This window comes from Mytilus galloprovincialis, chromosome 8 (genome assembly GCF_965363235.1).
Source record: "Mytilus galloprovincialis chromosome 8, xbMytGall1.hap1.1, whole genome shotgun sequence".
Lineage (NCBI taxonomy): Eukaryota > Metazoa > Mollusca > Bivalvia > Mytilida > Mytilidae > Mytilus > Mytilus galloprovincialis.
The window spans coordinates 42,563,418-42,585,646 of NC_134845.1; the positions used below are offsets into that span (position 1 = coordinate 42,563,418).

At 31.0% G+C, this 22,229-nt stretch overlaps 1 protein-coding gene across 4 annotated transcripts in view; it reads right to left on the reverse strand.

Moving 5' to 3' along the window:
- The window catches only part of LOC143041978 (cubilin-like), a 35,620-nt gene that overhangs the window by 7,310 nt on the left and 6,081 nt on the right, over positions 1–22,229 (reverse strand). For 2 of the 4 annotated variants that reach the window (XM_076214171.1, XM_076214172.1), the window contains exons 2-19: positions 20,358–20,411; positions 18,432–18,668; positions 17,716–17,814; positions 17,283–17,395; positions 16,513–16,610; positions 15,758–15,873; positions 15,097–15,198; positions 14,277–14,439; positions 12,975–13,051; positions 11,943–12,290; positions 11,260–11,425; positions 10,375–10,562; positions 9,812–9,913; positions 5,931–6,093; positions 4,835–4,911; positions 3,859–4,218; positions 2,479–2,644; positions 1,503–1,693 (exon numbers count right to left, since the gene is read on the reverse strand). In XM_076214171.1, the coding sequence (XP_076070286.1) occupies positions 1,503–1,693; positions 2,479–2,644; positions 3,859–4,218; positions 4,835–4,911; positions 5,931–6,093; positions 9,812–9,913; positions 10,375–10,562; positions 11,260–11,425; positions 11,943–12,290; positions 12,975–13,051; positions 14,277–14,439; positions 15,097–15,198; positions 15,758–15,873; positions 16,513–16,610; positions 17,283–17,395; positions 17,716–17,814; positions 18,432–18,668; positions 20,358–20,409 (2,818 nt within the window). In that variant the 5' untranslated portion in view covers positions 20,410–20,411. Of the gene's footprint in view, positions 1–1,502; positions 1,694–2,478; positions 2,645–3,858; positions 4,219–4,834; positions 4,912–5,930; positions 6,094–9,811; positions 9,914–10,374; positions 10,563–11,259; positions 11,426–11,942; positions 12,291–12,974; positions 13,052–14,276; positions 14,440–15,096; positions 15,199–15,757; positions 15,874–16,512; positions 16,611–17,282; positions 17,396–17,715; positions 17,815–18,431; positions 18,669–20,357; positions 20,412–21,173; positions 21,255–22,104; positions 22,186–22,229 lie in introns of those variants that run through there. The other 2 variants (XM_076214170.1, XM_076214169.1) reach the window with 2 other exon arrangements.

Sequence of the window (22,229 nt, forward strand, 5' to 3'; positions counted from 1 at the left end):
ATTTTTTTCATAAAATGACACCCTTTAACATTTAAGGAATATTTAGTCACATGTTAGGATTTTCATGTTGTCACTTGTTCACTTATTATGTGCTATTGTAGACTAGTTATGTTTTATAACATTTTTTATTGCGCTCAACCCTTCCACCGAAACCGAACTCTATAAAAAAGCTGCAATGCTAAGGTATCATTTGTGGTTTCAATTGCAACCAATTTTAACAAGAGTAAAACATCCTATATGCAAAAACAGTATTTGATTTTTATCCATAGCTTAGATAGTAAAAATGATATCATAAAAGGATATATGCCTCAGGGAACAGTTAGTATCTCAGGGACTGCTAATGTGCTTTCATCCTTGCAACCATTCAATAATAATACAAACGTATGACATTCATGGAACCTATTTTTTACAAGAAATTTAATATTTTAAATTGAACTAAAGATTTTACAAATTTTATGTTTTCATCAGATTTTATTAAGTATTATTTGTTACATCAATAGATATTTCACCAAAGTTTCATGGACATTGGTGAAAGCCTTTTTGAGTTATTGTCCAAAGTGTTAAAAATCCCCCTTTTTTTATGAATAAAGCCCCATAAATCCAAAACTTAAAATCTGAAATTTATAAAAATTGAAAGGGAGCTTACATCAATAGATATAAACAATTCACCAAAGTTTCATGGACATTGGTGAAAGCCTTTTTGAGTTATTGTCCGAAGTGTTAAAAATCCCCCTTTTTTTATGAATAAAGCCCCATTAATCCAAAACTTAAAATCTGAAATTTATAAAAATTGAAAGGGAGCTTACATCAATAGATATAAACAATTTACCAAAGTTTCATGGACATTGGTGAAAGCCTTTTTGAGTTATTGTCCGAAGTGTTAAAAATCCCCCTTTTTTTATGAATAAAGCCCCATAAATCCAAAACTTAAAATCTGAAATTAAAAAAAACGAAAGGGAGCTTACGTCAATAGATATAAACAATTCACTTAAGTTTCATGGAAATTGGTGAAAGTGTTTTTGAGTTATTGTCCGAAATGTGGACGACGGACGGACAACGGTATACCATAATACGTCCCGTCTAAAAGACGGGCGTATAAAAAGTAACTTATCTTAACTTTAAATTAAACTTTAAGTCACAGATATTTTTTGTAAATTCAAAACACAAATATGAAGTGTCATATAAAGATATTAAAATTGTACTCTTGGTTAGTTTCAAAAATCAAAATCTGTCAATAGAAAAAAAAGATTTGTGTTACATATTTTTGAGTGCACAAAGGAATAAAGACTTTATGAAATTGACATTCTTTACTCATTTCAAAAATTCAACTTATTTTCGCAACCTTCAAAATTCTATCTTTGCTTATTATGGCTTATCAAATAATATCAAGAAAATTTGACATTCGCAAATTAGATCATGGCTTAATAGGGCTAAACCCAATGTAAAGTATCCTAATAGTTGGGTTACAGTATATCACATTTACTTCCCTTTAATAAACTTACTGTATGTCTTGAAAGACAACTTGAATGAGAACTTCGTGTCTGACATGATGATGTCTCCTGTTGTATTTCTCCTGTAGTGGACCCATAACACATTATATTTGGTTAGGAAAGATAAAGACTTTGTCATAGACAGATCATGATTTAACAGAGGTGATGTTGCTCTTCCACCATCTCTCAGCTCTAAATTCTGCCTGTAATAAAAACAATAGACACATGTTTTTAAACCTTGAAGTCTTTTGCTTATTTTCATTGTTCGGTTTCTGCCTCAATGACATATACCACATCATCTCCTTCTATTTATAATACAGCAAATCAACTGTTTAAAATTAGAAAAATATGAAAAGAAAAATACTTCATTTTGATTTTTGATGCCTTCATGATTGTTAAAACTAGTAAATTACTTAAGGAATGATTGTAATATTTTTTATGTCTAAGAAGAAATAACATAAAAAATGTGGTGCACATTTATTTTAAAACGTGCACCACATTTTTTTTTATGTTATTTCGAATAGAAAGATAAAGTATTACAGTTATTTCTTATAATTTAATTCATTTTAAACCGGAGTAAACCATGGAAAAACTATGATGATATCACGGTCACATGACTAAATTATGTCTATGAGCCAAAATGCAATCAGAAGATGCGTTACATCCAAAATTAAATTATATATAAATAAAGGAAATGTGAAGTTAATATCAATATTTAAATGAGACAGCAACCAATTACAGGAACATTTTACAAATGTACAGTTTAGACATTCACAACATGGATAACCATAATTCAATTCGTCAATCATGAATTAGATTGGGTTTAATCTTTTAGGACTGGTACACGAATATCTTTATCATTATAACATGAAAACCAGTATTTGAAGAATAAAATTGTAATGAATTGTAAATCAATGCTCACACCCAAAACAAGATTTTTGTCCAGACAACCTCAACTTAGAAAGCTCTCATGAGTAAATATACTTACCATTTAGCAACTCCTTTAATGTCTAAATTGAAGGAGACAATATTCACTCCAGTTTTGCCTGTTGTAGGAGGCACAGTTATCACCCAGATGCATTCCGAAGCATTTGTTGGAACATCTGTTAAACTACTCAGTGTTCCATTCTTTGCATTCAAACTAGCACCACATTCTATGAAAAAAATCAGAATTTCAATTATTCAAATTTTGGAAAAGGCAAAAAAATGGCAAGATTGCGCCTAATGTTTTTTTCATCTTTCTTGATATTTTTTTTTCTTTTCAATATTTCACATTGAACATATAATTATATTCTCCAACACTGAAAACAAATTCTTTGTATTTTTATATATATTTGTTGATTTTTTTTTTACAACTTCATTTCTGTTCCCTCATCTCGATTCATGTTTTTCTTAATTCAAGGCTTTTGAAATCATATTAGATTTCTGATTATACATGTTTAGTCAATAAAAAATACCCCTATATAATTTTCTTTCCTTTTTCTGCCCTACATTTATATTCAGTGTTTATGTTGTTTTTTTACGTTTGAAGTTTTAAATCCAAACCTGGAATCAGTTCATACACTAGAAAAAATATAATATCAATTAAAAAAAAACCTTGCATATAGTTTTTATAAATTGTTTGATAAAATAGAGGAATACTTTTTTATGGGCTTAATAAGATCCACAAAAAGTGAAGAAAACAACTTAAGATCGACTCACAATAAATACTAGCAAAAATCTTAAACAAAACAGGCTTACATCAAATCAAAACAAAATGAAAGTTTTAACCCTGTAAAGTATTGCAACACTTGGCATTAATTTCTATATACTGATTGAGTTACTGAGTTGTGATAAAAAGAGAGTAATATCTGTTCATAATAAGAATATTTATCCATTGGTACACTTTCCAGTTTTTATGCCCCACCTACGATAGTAGAGGGGCATTATGTTTTCTGGTCTGTGCCTCCGTCAGTCCGTCCGTCTGTCCGTTCGTCCGTCCGCTTCAGGTTAAAGTTTTTGGTCAAGGTAGTTTTTGAAGAAGTTGAAGTCCAATCAACTTGAAACTTAGTACACTTGTTCCCCATGATATGATCTTTCTAATTTTAATGCCAAATTATAGTTTTGACCCCAATTTCATGGTCCACTGAACATAGAAAATGATAGTGCGAAGTTCAGGTTAAAGTTTTTGGTCAAGGTAGTTTTTGATGAAGTTAAAGTTACATCAACTTGAAACTTAGTACACATGTTCCCTATGATATGATCTTTCTAATTTTAATTCCAAATTAAAGTTTTGACCCCAATTTTACGGTCCACTGAACATAGAAAATGATAGTGCGAGTGGGGCATTCGTGTACTATGGACACAGTCTTGTTATCATTATAATTACCCAGAAATCTATAGGACAAGCTAAATCCATATCCAGGAGTTTCTAATCCAGTTCCATTATTCATAATACTAGAATCAAACACAATGGAGGCTGTAACATTTTCTGTAACCCTGGCAACTGTGTCAGGTAAAAGTTCACTTCCTGTGTAGTATGACAGGGGTTTTCCCTTGTTGATGACCTTGACATTGTTACCATCTCTAAGATCTACTTTGTTGATAGTTACATATACAGATGCTGTTTTGTTTCCTGGTAAAGGTTTAGTGGTCCATGTACAGTGTGAGTTCAATGGATACTGGTCTGGGTATAAAGGACTTGTCAAGTTTTTAATGGTACTTGTACTAACTAGGTCAGTAGAACAATCTGAAATATCATATGGTAAATTATAATTACTTTGGAATCATTATTATTCATTGTAAACCAATTATTCGTGGATCTTGTTGGAACTGGGAAACCACAAATTTAAATGTTCTACAAATTACAAATTTTCCCAAGCCACAAAATTGGATATCCATGATAAAGCCAGTTTTCCTCATTCCATCTTCATTATCATGATTATTGAAACCACAATGTGCTTACTAAACAATTTTGAGAAAGTGCATAACTCTTTGGATTAGCAATAGACGAAGATGCTCTACTGATACGCACACCTGCATGTTAGGCTATTTGAACTTACAAAGTTTCATGAACACCTGGTGTTGGATAATATGCATCAACAAAATGCATACTAAATAAGATAAACAAAAATCGAAGTTCAGGGGTGGATAATTTCAGAAATACTCAATCCAGAAAACATTCTTTATACATGTACTACAAAGAAAACACAAACTATAGTAAATATACAGAGGACTCAAGAGTTCATTCATTCATTGGTTTATTTGTTCTTTCGTTCATTCTTTCAGAAAGAAAAGACAGAGTAATTCCTATATACCCCATTCCAAAACTTTTGTAGGTTATAAAATATCAAGGAAACATTTACCTGGTACTGTCCAGTATGACCCCTGTACAACAACAGTAGAGTTACATGATGAACTTCCATCTTTTTTCATGTACATGCTGAAAATATTGCAATTGATTATCAATTAAAGGTTTTAATTTTGCCTTATTTTATCAAGAAATTGCATATGACATCCATTTTATTACCAAGGGAAATTTTAATATATAAATCACAGTATACATTATTTGTAAACTGATTTCATACAGACTGATTAAACTGTCTCAGACCAAAAGATGAAAAGAAGTTACTTCTTGCAGGGTTCAAATTACAATGGTGGCACTTTTTATGTATTGAGTGGTAGGGATAAGACACTGGAATAGGTCACCTTTCAAGCTTCATAATATATATCATCGCTATTTTACTAAATTTTCCTACTGATAGTTTTCTTTCTCAGCGGAGTCGAATGATATGAAAATTATCACTAGAAACTAAGGACGCACATGCCCGTTTTCATGAAATTAATAATGACGTCATAGGTAAAATAGCGATAAACAGATTATTATTGGTCATTTCAACTTGATTGCTTTTCTCGCTTTGGTCGTACCAGCTCAAGCAAGAAAATCAATCACGTTGGATGATCTATGATAATCTATAAATATTGCAGTAAAATAAAGATGAAATATAACATGGTAGCTGATTTATTCAGATGTAGATTTTTTTTTGACAGATGAGATTTGAACCATATAGTTTAAAATGCATCAGACATTTGTCTAATCTAATTGTTTGTCTGTGACAAAGGGGTAACGACCGTAACGATGATAGATAAATATGATAGGGTACGCAATTTGCCCAAAATGTATAAAAGGGTAGGTCAGCTGCTCACCCTTTCCACAAAAGATTTGAATATATTTTATAAATAGTATTATTTATGTAGTTTTTACAATGCTTACTATTTGTTTGTCATTTTATGCTCACTTCCAGTGCTGTCACATATACAGAAAAGGGTAGTTTCATTTAAATTGTGCACATATACATATACATGTAATCTTATAAATTTCAGTACAAAATAAACAAAGTCCTCAACCCAAGAAAATAAATGAAGCCACTGTATATAATCATTAAATGATGGCAATCCTACCTCAAACCTTTCTTCACAGATGCAGAATATTTGGGATATCTGGTCGACTGTGTTGTCTTGGTAACAGTTCTTAATTTTCTACCAGTCAATGGACCACCTTCATACACATACAGTGTTTCATTATCACACAGGTCTGTTGATCTTATTTCAAATATTATGTTTCCTACAAAAAGAACAAGATGTTTTTGTTTTGATGGTGTTAACTGTTATGGTCATTCAATGCTTTTTCAGCATCAGTCAATTTTCACACAAATTACTTTAGCCATCAATTTGAGACGTATATCATTAAAATATAAATTGGATTAAAATGAGTTAAAGACCAAACAGCCTATTGTTTATGCGCATCATCTAGCGCAACTTGGTAGTGACATAAAAGCTCTATGACGTTGTTTCTAGCAATGAAAAAACGTCAAATTATAACGTCCTATTTCGCGTTTTTCACGGATTCCAGCATGGTGTAAGCTTAAAAATACGTCTCCCAAGTAAAGAGGAATTAAGCGTCGAGCTGATATCTTGTGGAAATTTAACACAAATGGACACAAAAGATACTACACTATATTTAACCTTCGTTCTAATAAAAACAATAAAATATAACTTTTGATCTCTACTTTTTTGTGGCGATCTGCATTTCATTTTTTTTATTCTTTCATTTTGTCTTTCATTTGCGCCGATTGTGTACAGGTTACCGGAGTTATTAGATAGGTGAAAGTTATTTTTATGTCCAATTTATGTTTTCTGGTCTGTGCGGCCGTTCGTTCGTTCGTTCGTCCGTCTGTCCTGCTTCAGGTTAAAGTTTTTGGTCAAGGTGGTTTTTGATGAAGTTGAAGTCTTATCAACTTAAAACTTTTAAAATACACATGTTTCCTATGATTTGATCATTCAAATTTTAATGTCAATTTAAAAAAAAAATTTAAAATTGAGTATTCAGAAGGTCAGGCCGATAAAAAATTATTCCTAGAAGTTTTGACATACTGGCAACGTATGCATGTAACTAATGTCTGGATGATTCTCGTAGAATAATGTCTGATCTTGAAGTTAAAATTTATTTATACTGCTTATTTGACAAAATCTTATAATTATGACAAAGGGTCATTGTCGTTTGTCATTTGTTTCATTTCAATTTGTCTTAAGAAGAAATGATAAACATTTCGCCTGATCTCACTGAAGCTTACAGCTAATTTCCTACTGTATGTAGATCATCACTTTAGTTAGTTGCTTGCTTTGTTGGTATATTTTGTTAATGTTCAATTGCATTAATATATATATACAGGTTAACATACCTATATATGAAGATGTCAATCTTAATTACAAAGCTTGAATAAACATTTATACAAACAAAGCAAGGAAGCTAACCAAAGTTTTACCTTACATGCAGTAGGAAATTAGCTGTTAGGCAAAACATATAAAATAGTTGTAAATTTAACTTATGACAAAAACAATTGCTCCAAGAATAATATCCAACATAAAATCTTTCCCTTTCATTTATCTAAAACTATGACTGGAAAGATTGAAAACAAATTTCGATTTTCAATTCCGGCAACAACCTTGTCTTTTTTTTAAATTTACAAAATTAGCAATTTAGATTTATAATATTTTATCCTGTTGGATCTAACTTTGTAGTTTTCAACAGAAAATGATTTCTAAATTAATTTTTGAATTAAAAACTTTTTGTATTTTATATTTACTGTCTCGTTTTTTCAAAACATCGTCATGTGAGGTAGTTATAACAGGGATTGTATTTCATGATAGATGTATAACGTTTTAAAATCAAAAACTTTAATTTATATGTTATACCTATAATTTTAATTTCCCTATATCTTAAATATTCAGAAATAATGACTTCACAAACTAGATGGAATAATTTCTATACGTTCGTCTTAGTCGGGAAATATAATGGCATAAAGAAGTCCGTCCATGCTTTTGTGTGTCCGTCTGTCAACAGTAGCAAATGAGTTCGTTACGGCAAACTTCTGAAATTGACGCGAACAAAAACACACACATATAGTCTGATATAGTCAAATACTCTGTAGTAAGCCAGTGCCATCTTTCATTTATTTTCAATAATTTTGCTAATGAGGGACAGAGGACAAAAACAGACTTTCCTAACAAAAGCGGCGAGAAAGGTTATTTCAAACAATTTTCCATTCCGACGGATGGGGTTTCTGAAGGTAAATATTGTGCGGCAACAACATCATAAGATCTAATACTGACACATGCATTTAATCTCTTGTATTACCGGATAATTAAGTAGGTAAATAGAGTTGTTATTCTTGGAAATTTAAATGTGGGTTTCAAACGTCCAATTTGCGATTTTTTTTTCAAAAAGTGCGCCAGCAAGGGAAGTTTGTACTATGACGTCAGATGCGATGTTCTGAAGAAAGACAACTCTTTTCTTCAAAACGAACAAGAAAAAAACATGAAAATTGCTCATAACTTTTTTGTAAGGTCGGTGACATACACTTTTTTTGGCTTTATTTTGAAGAGTACACGTGGCACTTTCCTTCTTGAAATTATTATAAAGAAATCACTAGTAGATATTTTTTGATACTGGAAACATTTTTCATTTTTACGTTTTATTTTTGGCGGGAATGAAATAAATCATATTTTTAAAGATCAAAACAATATGAGGCTTAAACTTTTGAACATGTATTTGATAGATAAACATCTACTGTTTAACGTGAAACAAGAATTATGCTTGTAGGTTTGATATAAAGGATTTTTTGAGAGTTTAGATAACCAGCAAATATTATGCTAAAATTCGGGAAAACACGAAACTGAGGTTGCTATAGTGACAAAACTAAGTCGGTGACCCTCAATTTTTTTCATCATATTTTGTTCCTCAAGTCATGAATTACCTTTACACAAAATTTTAAGGAAAAATCACTGGCAGAAATGAATAGGCTGTTTGGTCTTTAAAGGAATATCTTTTAAATGTGAAAATATTTATATTATATAGATGAAGATGTGGTATAAGTGCCAATGAAACAACTCTCCATCCAAGTCACAATTTATAAAAGTAAACCATTATAGGTCAAAGTACAGTCTTCAACAAGGAATTTTTTTACTAAAAAACATCTATCGAAATTTGTGAACTTCATAAATTGACCATGGAATGGATTGTACAATAAAGTTGATTTTAATTGATAAAATCATAATGAAAAATAAGCATAGTAATTTAAATAAGTTGTGAATGCAGAATATTTTAACCAGAAATTCAGTTAATAGCATAAAGATAAACAGCTATTTCCTAGAGAGAAATAGCCCATTCATTTCTTTTCATATTACATATTTAAGTTTTGTAAGATGTCCTCTTAATATGGAACTCTTTACAATCTATTTTGACACTACATGTGCTACCAGTTAATAGTATTCAAAAAAATTTTGTATATCAATGCATAGTTTCGATTGACACAATTTTACAAAGAATTGATTCCCTTTTGTCACAATGATGGAAGTATAAGTGTGCAAACTGCTTCATAAATTGACAAAATTCAGCTTGTTATACAGCTTCTTGACGTTATAAAAAAGGCTTTTTCTACATGAACAATTCAAATTTCTTTTAGCCTAGCTTGATTCACCACTACAATCAAGTGGGGACCTCTTATCAGACTTGTTATTACACTATTATTTCAGGTAATAGTGAAGTTTGGTTTACTTTTACAAAATGTGACTTGGATGAAGAGTTGTCTAATTGGCATTCATACCACATCTTCTTTTATCTATATATTGTATTCATCACATGTTTCAATTTGGTAGGTCAAACAAGAAAATTAACCATTTGCCACTCAAAAATGGTGGAAATAACTCAAATTCATAGCATGTCAATGGAAACTATCCATAGGCAAAATCTTCAATAAAGTAAGAAATTTGTGAATACAAACCTGAGGTCTGATCGGGAGATATGGCCCATGTACACTTGGCAGAAAAATTCTTCCTGTGTAGAATATACTCATCATATGGTAAACGGGATACTTTATTGCACACTAAAAATTAGAATCAATAAAATATAATGATTACTTGTTGATTTCTATAAATATATTCATATGATAATTCCAATGAAAATATAATGAATTGTGTTGATGCTCAACATCTAGGATAATATATATAAGCAAAGGACATGTGTTATGATTGCCATTGAGACAACCTTCCAACAGAGACCAAATGACAGGAATTTAAGGAACTAAAGGTCATAAAACAACCTTCACCAATGAGCAAAACCCATACCATATAGGCAGCTGTAAAAGGTTTTGACATGACAAAATGTGAAACAATTCAAACCAAAAAAAACCAAACTGCTATATATTGCCTTAAAAAATGGTAAATAACTTTTACAAATTTGTTAAATGAAAATCTGGAATTATCTCCCTTCTAATTTAGAGGAAAAACATTTTTAAGTGAACTTAATCAGTAAACAGTATTATCAGTGAAATAATGTTATACTTACAGGGTTTTGTAAACGTATCAAAATATAGATTAAAGGATGTGTTGGCTGCAGCTTCGTCATTTTCTGTAGAATTTCGAGCAAAACGCACCCATACCATGTTGTTTGTGGTCACAGTAGACATAGACTTTAATCCTGAATATAAAAGTGGGGATCTGACTGAACCTCCATCTCTTAGCTCTATCTTGTACCTGGAAAATTATATAAAACAACCTAAAAATTTATGTTCTAGATCTAACTATTTTCTTGGAAATTATATATAAAGTAAAAGGAAAATGTGTCTGAGAACACAAATGCCCTGCTGAAGATTTGCAATTTTCAAATCAAAAAGGGACATAACTCTAGAACAGTTAATCAGTCACCGCCAAAATTGTAACTCTGTCAGCTTTTTGTTGTTTTAAGCATTGCGTGTGAGTAAAATAAGATATGGGCAAGGCAAACCAGAGTTAAAATGCAGAAACAAAAATGGGACGGAGGGAAGGACGGTCAACATGGTCAAGGGAAACTTTTAAAAAAATTGTATGCATCTTATCTCTATCCTGTACCTTTTTAAAAAAACATATAAAGCTTGAAGACAATTTTATTTACATTCCTATCTCTAAAATACTACTCAATATGAATTAGGTTATTTATTACTAAATCCCAAAGAATCAATCATGAAATCTTTTGCTCAGATCATGAAATATTTTCTTAATAAAAAAATGAAACTTTCAAAGTCAAAATAATGAAGGAGTTTGAATGAAATATTATGTTTTATTACTATATAATTCTTATGCATGAAATATCCTTAAATCTTAAATTGTATTTAATAAAATATAAGATATAATGAAATCCATGAAAAATTGCCAATAACTATAAAGAAATTAAAGTTAAAATAATGTAATTTACCCTTTTCCTCCTCCTGCTATAATTAGTTTTAAGGAAACAATATTCTTAAACTGTGATGCAGCCGTCAGGGGCACAGTTATCACCCATATGCATTCTGTAACATTATCAGGAATATCGGTATCACTGCTTAAAGTACCATTGTCTGCATTTATCTGGTTACCACATTCTGTTAAAAGAAATGTTTAAAATTATATTTATAAATGCTGCATGCATAGTAAAGACAAGAAAAATACCAGTTGTAAAGTACTTTGATAGATCTACTAACTGACTAAACACTAAAACTCCTGTTTATATTTTCACAATAAAAGATAAAATCTCTTCAGATTTTTAAGCAGTCACTGATCATTGAAAATTGTTTTCTAGGACAATAAACATAAACCATTTACATCTGCAATACAACCACTTCTTGTTCACAGAGAGTTTGAAATTTTACAAGACTGAGTATCCTTAGAAAATTATTCATCAAAGATTTCTTGCCTTTAATGAAAGGAAGGATCAGTACCTTTTCAGTAACATTAATGCAACCACAATTAATTACATGCAGCGACATAGGTCCATCCTGGTATTAGTCTTGTTCAGCAAGTATTTACAGATTTTTTTCTATACTTCATTTTTACATGACAACCACTTTTAAAATGTTAGTGTTTATAAGCTAAACTGAATACAATATACAATTAATTTACCCAGTATTTTATAGGACAGGCTAAATCCTTGTCCTGGAATCTCTATCCCAGTTCCTAGGTTACCAGTATTGGAGTCAAACACAATGGAAGCTGTTGTATTACTTGTTACCTTAGTAACCAAGTCAGATGCTGGCAAAGCACTTCCTGTATAATTGGCAACTTGTTTTGATTTGACATTAAGATTGATGGTAGTAGCACCACTCAGATCTAGTGTGTTGAAGGTGACATACAGGGATGTTGCCTTGTCAACAGGTTTTGCGTTCCACTGACAGACATAGTTCAGAGGATACTGACTTGGATACAATGGACTTGTTATCGTACCAGAAGGCTGGAGATCACTAGTACAAGCTGAAAGTAGAAATACATGTATTAACTATGTATTTCCATTGTATCACAGATCAAATTTATTCCTTAATTGTGTGTTAACTTGTGTTACTGTTTTTTAATTGAGTTAAGCCTTTCAGTTGATATCTTATAGTGTGTCTTTCTATGTTGTGATGTTATACTATTGTTTCAGAAAAGGGAGAAGGTTTGGTACCATTAAAACGTTTAATCCCACTGCAATTGTTTGCACCTGTACTAAGTCAGGAATCTGATGTTCAGTGGTTGTTGTCTGTTTATGTGGATCATAAATTCAGTATTTCTCGTTTTTATATAGTTTAGCCCATTGGTTTTCCTGTTTGAATGGTTTTACACTAGTAATATTTGGGGCCCTTTATAGCTTGCTGATCAGTGTGAGCCAAGGCTCTGTGTTAAAGGCTGTACCTTGACCTATAATGGTTTACTTTTATAAATTGTGACTTGTCTGGAGAGTTGTCTCAATGGCACTCATATCTTCCTAAATCTATGATCATATAAGGATAATTATAGTGACTTTTATCAAAGGACAAATGTTCCAATGTTGGTTCTTTAGGTCATATAAAATGATTTTGACAGTATTTCAGAATTGTTTTATAGTTTTAAAACTGTAGAAGCAATAGTGATACATTGTGTAAAAGTAAAAAGAGCAAATGATAATGTCCTCATACTAACCTGGAACCGTCCAATAAGAACCAGAGAATGGAGGTGTTATACATGTTGTATTGAGTGCTGGTCTGTCTAAAAATAGGCTGTAAAAATAAAGGCATTGCTTTCATCATATGTAATACACAGTAAATCAAAGAAGAACTTTATTACTGTTAATCATTTTGAATATTGTCATAAGGTAAACTTTATGTAAACCAGTTGAAACATTTTATTTAGAGTTATAGTTTTAATAAAATAAATCTTTTAAAAAAGCATAAAAAAAAATTAAGGCTGTTAAAGGAAACAATTCTTAAATTACTCTTGGACTAAATAGAATATGTATGCCTGGCAAAGGAAATTCAAATTCTGCGGATTCATTATTGTTCTTTGAATACCATTTTTTATGGAATTTGTGGCTACAAGTTAACCACAAAATCATATGTTCAAAGAACAGGTTTGTATGCAGACTTCGGCTAAAACCACAGATTACTTCGGTACAGGTGAACCACGAAATTAAATGTTCAACCAATAGCAAGTTTTCTATAGGCTTGTATGTAGACTTTGGCAAAACCACAGATTACTTCGGTACAGGTGAACCACGAAATTAAATGTTCAACCAATAGCAAGTTTTCTATAGGCTTGTATGTAGACTTTGGCAAAACCACAGATTACTTCGGTACAGGTGAACCAAGAAATTAAATATTCAACCAATAGCAAGTTTTCTATAGGCTTGTATGTAGACTTTGGCAAAACCACGAAAAATAAATATCCACGAACATGCGAGTTTTTACTAATCCACGAAAGTTGGTACCCACAAAAATAAATGAATCCACAATAGAATGTTAATAAAGCATGCAACAGTATATAATCACCATACCATCTTACTTACTTACTTAGTCCTTGTTATGCCTTTTGGCACATAGGGCAAGGAACACCATACCATCTAGAGCTCCCAAAGCTTTTGAAATTGTCATATGGTAAATTGTACTTTTAGAAGTTGAATGCTAGATTTTTAAATTTTTATTTAGTTACTCTGATAATGCCATAAAAGCACACACCTGGTATCTGCTATTAATCATAATTCAATGTCTTGTTACTTTGGATTAATTATGATTCTTGGGATATCAATTTTCATGGTTTTCGTGGGAACAGGTGAACCACGAATTCAAATATTCAATGATTTACAAATTTTATATAGGCCTTGTATGCAGATAGAGAATAAAATCACAAAATCAAATAGCCACAAAAACACAAGTTTTCTTCAATCCACTAAATTGATACCCATGATAATAAATGAATCCACAGTACCTAACTTTATAAAATATTTACCTCAATCCATTACCAGCTGGTGCTGAGAACAAGGGATAACTGGACAACTGTGTTTTCTTGGTAATTGTTGTAAGTTTCTGACCAAAGGAGGACAATCCTTCATAGATAACTAAAGTCTCATTCCCACATAAATCAACAGAGGATAAGTCCAGTATGATATTACCTGGTAAAACAAAACAATCTTTGGTCAGAATTATTGATTGTATTATTTAAAGAGTGTAGATATTTTGTTTATCTTTATACATTCCATTTGGCTTAGAATCTGGAATAACCTTTCTTCAAAACAGGTATTTAACAAAATATCTCAAATCAGGAATGAGGGGGCAATTAAAAGAAATAAAATCCTAAATGTTGAATTTCCTATGAAGTAAAGTCTTTTTCTTGATTCGTCACTTAATTTTATCCCAATATTCAGGGCTGACTATGCAAATCCTGAAATCTTGCAAAAAATAAAAACCCAATTTATTAGGAAATCCCTAAATTCACATTTTTCATCTTGTATATTTAAGTGGTCTACAGCAGTTTAGGGAGAATCCTGTATCCTGCATCTTGTTGCCATAATAGCGCCTGTTATTTCCAGTGGCCCGCCAGACTTCGTTTCCCGTTTTCACTCTTCATTTATCGACTTTCAGGTGTCAAACAAAAATTGGCCAATCCTGCGTCACGCTTAGACCCAATTGAGACCCACTTCTAATCAAAATTCATTCATAAAAAGTTGTTTTATCATTTGTATTGTTGAGGTAGGATCAGACAAAAATAAATGACAATACAAAAATAGTAGACGAAGTATTTATGAATCATTAGCATAGTAAATACTAACCTGACGACATTGTCGGATTTATTAACCAATTACATCCTGTCATTAAATTCTTTCTGTCCAATGAAAATGTACCTGATGACTCAGATGAAACTTTATGACAATCTGAAAACAAAAACAATGTGCATGTATTGAAGCATGCATTCTGGTGAATAAAACATATTTCAGCAAACTGTCTGAATGTGTGCTTTAATTAGTATGCAGATTTTTTCATATTAAAATATTACCACACTTATTCCTAAATATTTTTTTCATGTTGACAGTTATAAAAAAACAGGGATAAGCTTATGTTGCCTGCCAAGTCAAGAGACTGTGGTTGTCTTAGTGACTGAATGTCACATTTGTGTTATCTCAGGCTGTTGGGGTCGTCTTTGAATAGCTTAATATTCTGTTAAGGCCTTGTATAGCTTACTGTGGGTTTTGGTCTTGGTTGTTGTCCATAATATAGTGAACAACAGTTGCTTACAGTTATGTCTTTTGGTCTATGGCAGAAAGATGTCTCATTGGCAATCATATGTCATATGCTTAATTTTTCAAATGAGTATGCCCACTAAATATGATTTTTCTATTCATGAGAATAAAAACTAGATAACAAAGATTTAAGTTCCTTCTGGACAACAAATCTCAAGCCAAAGAAAAAAAAGATGTGTTTTATAAAACATACCTGGCTTTACAGAGTCAAAACTGGCACCAAAGTATAGTGACTCATCATTAAAGCCTTCTGTGACAATCAATAGATCCTGATGGCTAGATGTGATAGGAACAAACTGTTCTATTGTCCTGTACATAGATTAACTATTATTAAAGGTCAAATAAATCAAACAGGAAATAAAAAAATTGTCAATCAACCAATATAAAAAAGGAGATCTAGATGTTTAATAACTGCTGTAAGTACATGAAATGGAAAAGAAAACATATTTACAATACATAGTTCTTTTTTTAAAGTCTACAATTAATATTCAGACAATAAGGGATGGAAAACAAAATAGGCTATTGGCATATAAATAATTCTACAACAAATATCAAACAGATATGTCCTGTTCAGGAGAGGATATTTAGCTAAAAATACCAGTTGAGAGAAGATAACATTCCATAATTTCTACATGATTGGTATTTTTCACCTCCTTAATACAATACATCTGTTTTATTGAAACATGGTGTAAAAGTACTGTTTGTTTTTCGACTTATGAGTTTTAATATCAATTTGGTATCTTTTGCCTCTCTAGAGGGAGTAAAAATTAGATATCCTTGTGCATGTACATATACATACTGGTACTATGGCTACTATGCCAATAGTCTATTGATACTTATTTCAATGATTATCATAAGCTGAACAAGGAATCAAGCTGATGGGTATATATGCTTATGAACTCATCTTGAATCACGCATAAATGTTAAATTGAAATATTGAAATATAACCTGAAGTTTGCCAGCAATGGACCCTGATCTGATATCCCATCATACACTTTTACAGAGGACTTAGGATACATCAAACTGTCATTAAGTATTAGCTGGATCTATAATTAGTTAAAACAAAATTAGTTCACCATACAAATACTTACAGAACATGCTGCAAGTTTTTGGACATAAAAAATATATTTGATTATATTTAATTTTATTCTTATTGGGAGGTGAAGAAAGGTCCTTACTCCCCATTTCCACCTTTCCAAACAAACAAACACCATTTTTGACAATCCTTGATCTGCCATTGTAAAAACGAAGTTATGGACAAATTTCTAGCTATTGAATGTCACTAGGTAATTCCTCCTGGTGTAATCTAATTGACAAGAGGAAAATTGTAAAAATTTTGAATAAAAAAATAACTCATGCCAAGAAACTTTCTGATTATCATTTTTTTTTAGGAATAATAAAAAAAAAGCAGTTTAAAATAATCAACTTTTGATTAGTGTAATTGTTCTCCTGAATAACAGTTTACTGTGGATTTCATCATTATTTGTTGAATACCAATTATTGTGGGATCTGTGGGTTCATGTGAATCACTTATCTCAATGTTCAACTTATTACAAGTTTTCTATAAACTGTGTATGCAGAGATTAGCAAAACCATGAAATCAAAATCTGTGAAAAAAGCAAGTTTTTTCAACTCCATGAAAATTGATACACACAAAAAAAAACTATTGCCCAAAATGCCACTTGTCACTTTCATACTGTAGAAACTGAAATAAATACCTGTAGTTTTTCATCAGGATCCTTTATGGTACTGTGAAGCTGGTAGTATGAAGAATTGTCTGTACTATTTTTTAAGGTTATGTATCCTTTATCATAAAATCGTCCACCATTATCTATGATTAACAATTGATTGTTAGTATTAATTCCACTTTTGTTAATTAAAAAAATGTATTCTCAACAAATTCAAATTTAATGCAAAACAAGCAGCAAGGTGATATTTTCTATTAATAAAACCAGCTGAGCACCCTAATATTGATGCTTGTAACAATTAAAATTAGTATGGGAGTAAAAGAAACTCAAGACTTTAACTAAACTATGAAATATACAGACACTGACCCTGTACCTAGGTGTGTACAATATTACTCAAATAAACACACACACTGACCCTGTGCCCAGGCATGTACAATATTAATCAATAAACACACACACTGACCTTGTGCCCAGGCTTCAACACTGACTATTCTTATGTCGCTATTGCCATCAAGGTATGTCTGTAGCAACATTTTGTTCTTGCTGGAAATCAAAAATGCACCTGAAAATATAAAATGAATTCACTCATTTACTTTAATATATATAGAATACAGATTTTCATTTTCCCTTAATGATCTTCTACCCTTTTTCTGAACAAAACTTGTGTTTGCAATTATATATCTCCCTATAAATCTGGTTAGAAGTTGCTGTCTATTCCTAGCAATCTAAAAAAGCTGCTTTAAAGACTATTAAAAGCCTTAGGCTTTGCTCATTATTGAAGGCCATAAGGTGACTTATAGCTGTTAATTTCTGTGTCACTTAAGAGTTATCTGATTGGCAATCATACCACATCTTCTTTGTTAATATTATAAACATATTTTGTTCAGCTTCTTACCAAACTAATGGTAAACAAAGAACTTGCTGAACAAATGATTGATCCACTGTTTCTTAGTTTACTTATTGTAATTATTTAAAACATGTTAAGGTATGCATAAAATAATATCACAATTAAATCTATCAATAATGAAATCTATATATTTTTTTTTTTTTTAAATCAAGGTTTCATGGAGTTTAATAGACAAACATATAATGCCTTTATGGCTAAAACAAAGTCTAAAGCAATTGGTTGAAATATTAGCCATTTTAAATTAATTGTTCAAATATTATAAGTAGAATTACCTTTCAAGTTACAATATAAGCCACACTGCTGTATAACTGTTTCATTTTCATCTGGTCCATCAAGGGCAATAACTCTATCTAAGCCTCCCCGTAACTGGATGTCAATTATCTTGACAACTATTGTTGTATCGTTAGGTGACTGTAGAGTCCAGGAGCATATATTTGGCTGTGCAGTGTCTTCTAGGTCTATGGTTGTTACAGAGCTGTTTATGTTTACGGTTTTATCACAGGTTGAAACTATAAAATAAGACAATTGTGAAATTTTAATGAAAGACAGTATAATTAACTGTTTTATAAATTAGAAATTTATTTATAAAAGGAATGATTTCTTGTATGTCTGAAAGTAATGAAATTTGTATCCATTAAAGGGAGGTTATCTATAGTTACATTTTGTCCTAAATTGACAATATTTAACACCAGTGAAATTGATTGTCATGCAATTTTGTCTCATCAAAGGAAGGTTATAGAAATTAACAAATTTGACAACGCTATAATAGACAACTTTCGAGTTCAATGCATTTTCGTCAAAAACTCTGGTTTTAGTGAACGTCATTTGTGCGTTTAGGGGCGTCATCACTTCCATTCCAATGTTGAGCGAGTGGTTGGAAAACTATAATTCTATATTGTACGAATTATTCGGCAAATTGAATTCTCAAAATTAACAATCAGCATTGCTGTCATTAGGGAATTGTCATTAAGTACCTACAGAACAACCATTATTTCTAGTTTATCCTGCACAATGACGATCACTTAGACGCTTGATGAACGTAAATAGTGCAGGGATACAGGCGACCCCCTCTATCTGGTAAATGACGTCATAAAGGCGCGTATAATTGACAAGTTTTTTCCGGTGACGGATGAACTCGAAAGTGGTCTATTGTAGTCAATGGAAGTGTTTTATTTTATTGATTATACAAACTATTGAAAGTTAATACTGTGGATTCATTTATTTTCCTGGGTACAAATTTTCATGGATTGAGGAAATTTACACTTTCATGGGTATTGAATTTTGTGGTTTTGCCTAGGTCTCCAAAAATCCTATAGGAAATTTGTCATTTGTTGAATAATAAAGGAGTATAGGTAAGGGCCGATTTTGGCCGCAATTTTCAGGTTTATCTGACGAAAGATTTTGGACACTTTTTAAACACTTTAGTGTCTATTTCATTTGATTCAATTAGTTAATGTGAAAGATTTTAACTGAGTTACTCATTAAAAACGCTACGATTGAAGCTTAAATATGAAAAATCTATCAAATATGCCAAAAAATGTCACTTTTCAGATGGTTTTTGTCAAAAATGAAAGTAGCCGCAATCCGTGTTCATCCTCAACCTTAATATATGTTATGTATTATCATCAAATACAACTTAAATTTCAATATTAAGAATGAACACAAATGCGGCCACTTTCATTTTAGCACAAAAATGTTTAGACGGAAACTAAAATGCTAAAATTGTGAAGATTTCAGTAATTCATCATGACTTAATGATGCAGGTACCCAATATATATGCATTGTATTGTCAAAAACAGCCTATTATTTATGTAGATGAAGCATTCTACTTTCCAATAAATAACTAAAAGTTTAAATTTTAACAATTTTGTAAAACTGTTATATTTTGAGGCCAAAAAGGGGTCTTACTGAATCTACTCCTTTCGTGGTTCACCTGTACCCACGAAATCCATGAAAGTAAGTATCCAATGAATAATAATGAATCCACAGTTATATTTATTAACTATAAATTCACATTTAAAATTACTTTTTATACTGTATATGTTAAATTACATATTTGTTTGATAGTTATAAACTTTCTATACATGCTATACGAAATTTTTCAGTTGTAAACAAAAAGAATGTTTTTGTTCTGTAAACAAAACCAAGCATTAATGATAAATATTGATAACATCAAAAGAAACTAATTATCTATTTACCTGCAGATGCAATGTCAACAAAAATAATCACCATGCACACAAGGCGAAACATTTCTGAAAGATAAAAAAAAAAATCTTTTCAAAAGAATGAATAGATGGTTTATACATGGGGCCTCAAGATAAGGCTTTATACACTATATATATGGGCTTGAATTAAGTAGGTGAATACACTAACAAATGCTCATTGTTAATCTGTTGATAACACTAATGCTACAGAAAATTCCCAAGAAGACAATTTGTTCACTTTAAGATAAAATGTCAAGTAGAGTATGTGTGATTAAAAGTACATTATGCATATTATACACATATTTGTACAAATATATATATATATGTATCTAAATTTTGGTTTAAGCTGTAAAGCAGCAAACCGGTAGCTTGTTTTATATACTGAATTCAAACTTGATTGGTTATTCCCAATTCTGGAGTTAACTTATATGTTTCAATGAACCTTAAATTTATGTATCGTAACAAACAAGTGGTCAATTATAAGGTCAGCAGGGATTTTTTTGCCAAAAAGTGCAGAAATCTTCATTTTATTCCATAAAACAAAGACTTGGTAAGGCATTTGGGTTGTTCATGTACAAAACTCATTACCAACAGCATACCACAACCAACAATCAATCAATCAATCAATCATTACAGACAAAAATATCTCATCCTCATATTTAAAGTGATATTGTTTATACAGTTTAGTAAAATTTAGATAGGACCCATATAAGTCAACTAAAATTGAAATAGGTATTCATATACATCATGTACATTTATGAACACTTTAAATACAGTCATTGACAGTCCTGTATCCTGTCTATAAATTACCTTTTTTGAGTTTGAAATTCTCACTTTTTGGCATTTACAAACTGTAACGAGTAATTCACTCACAATATATATTTATGAATGTGCTTAATATTATCTGCACAAATACACTTAGATCTCTGATGCACATGTGTATTTTCAATATTGTTCTAAAATTTCACACTGTACTTAAAAAAGTTGCAATAACTTGTTTCCCAATCCACTATAAATAAATAGGGTGTAACCTATTCTTGTGTAATACCAGAAAGTGTCAGATTAAGCAGGGTTTCAGATTACTCAGGTTTTTTCTGCAAGGATAGGCATATATTAGGACCATGAAAATGTGTCAGTTAAAGCAGGATGTTGGGTACTCAGGTGTCAGATTTGATAGGTTATACTGCATGTTTAAACTATAAAAATATAACTTTATAAAATTAAAGTATATAATTGCCTTACTTTGGTTTTTCCATTTACAATAGTTTCAGTGTTGAATTTGTATAAATACTGAAAGTTGGAATTTCCACTGCCATAAAGAAAAAAGTTGTATTGTGAATATAAAACGAAAACTAATTTGAACATAAATATATAAAAGGGGGCAATTATTTAACGACTGGTAATTAAACTATTATTCATTAAAATTAAATTTTTTTTTAAAATGCATTATTACTATAGGCATATCCAAAGGGGGGAGCTTGGGGGCCTGCCCCCCTCTTTGTGGGAAAAATTTGGATGATCATATAGGAAATTACTGAAGCATGACTGGAGCAGCCCCCCCCCCACACCACTGATTACAATATAACCTTAGTTGTGTATAAATAACATTTTGTATCAAAAACAATTGCACTTTCAGTTTAGTTTATTGATATGATATGTAAAGTTCTTGTGAACTTGTATCCTGTTGTAGTGTTATCAGTTTTGCATTAAATGCACTTTTATAGACAAATAATAACCTTACCTTTAACAGGCAGTATCCTGCACTGATAGGACACTCTTATAATACACACTTATCACAAGACCATTTATCATAAATATTATACCAACAAGGAAGTTACCTATTTAACCATATGTAAATATATCTAT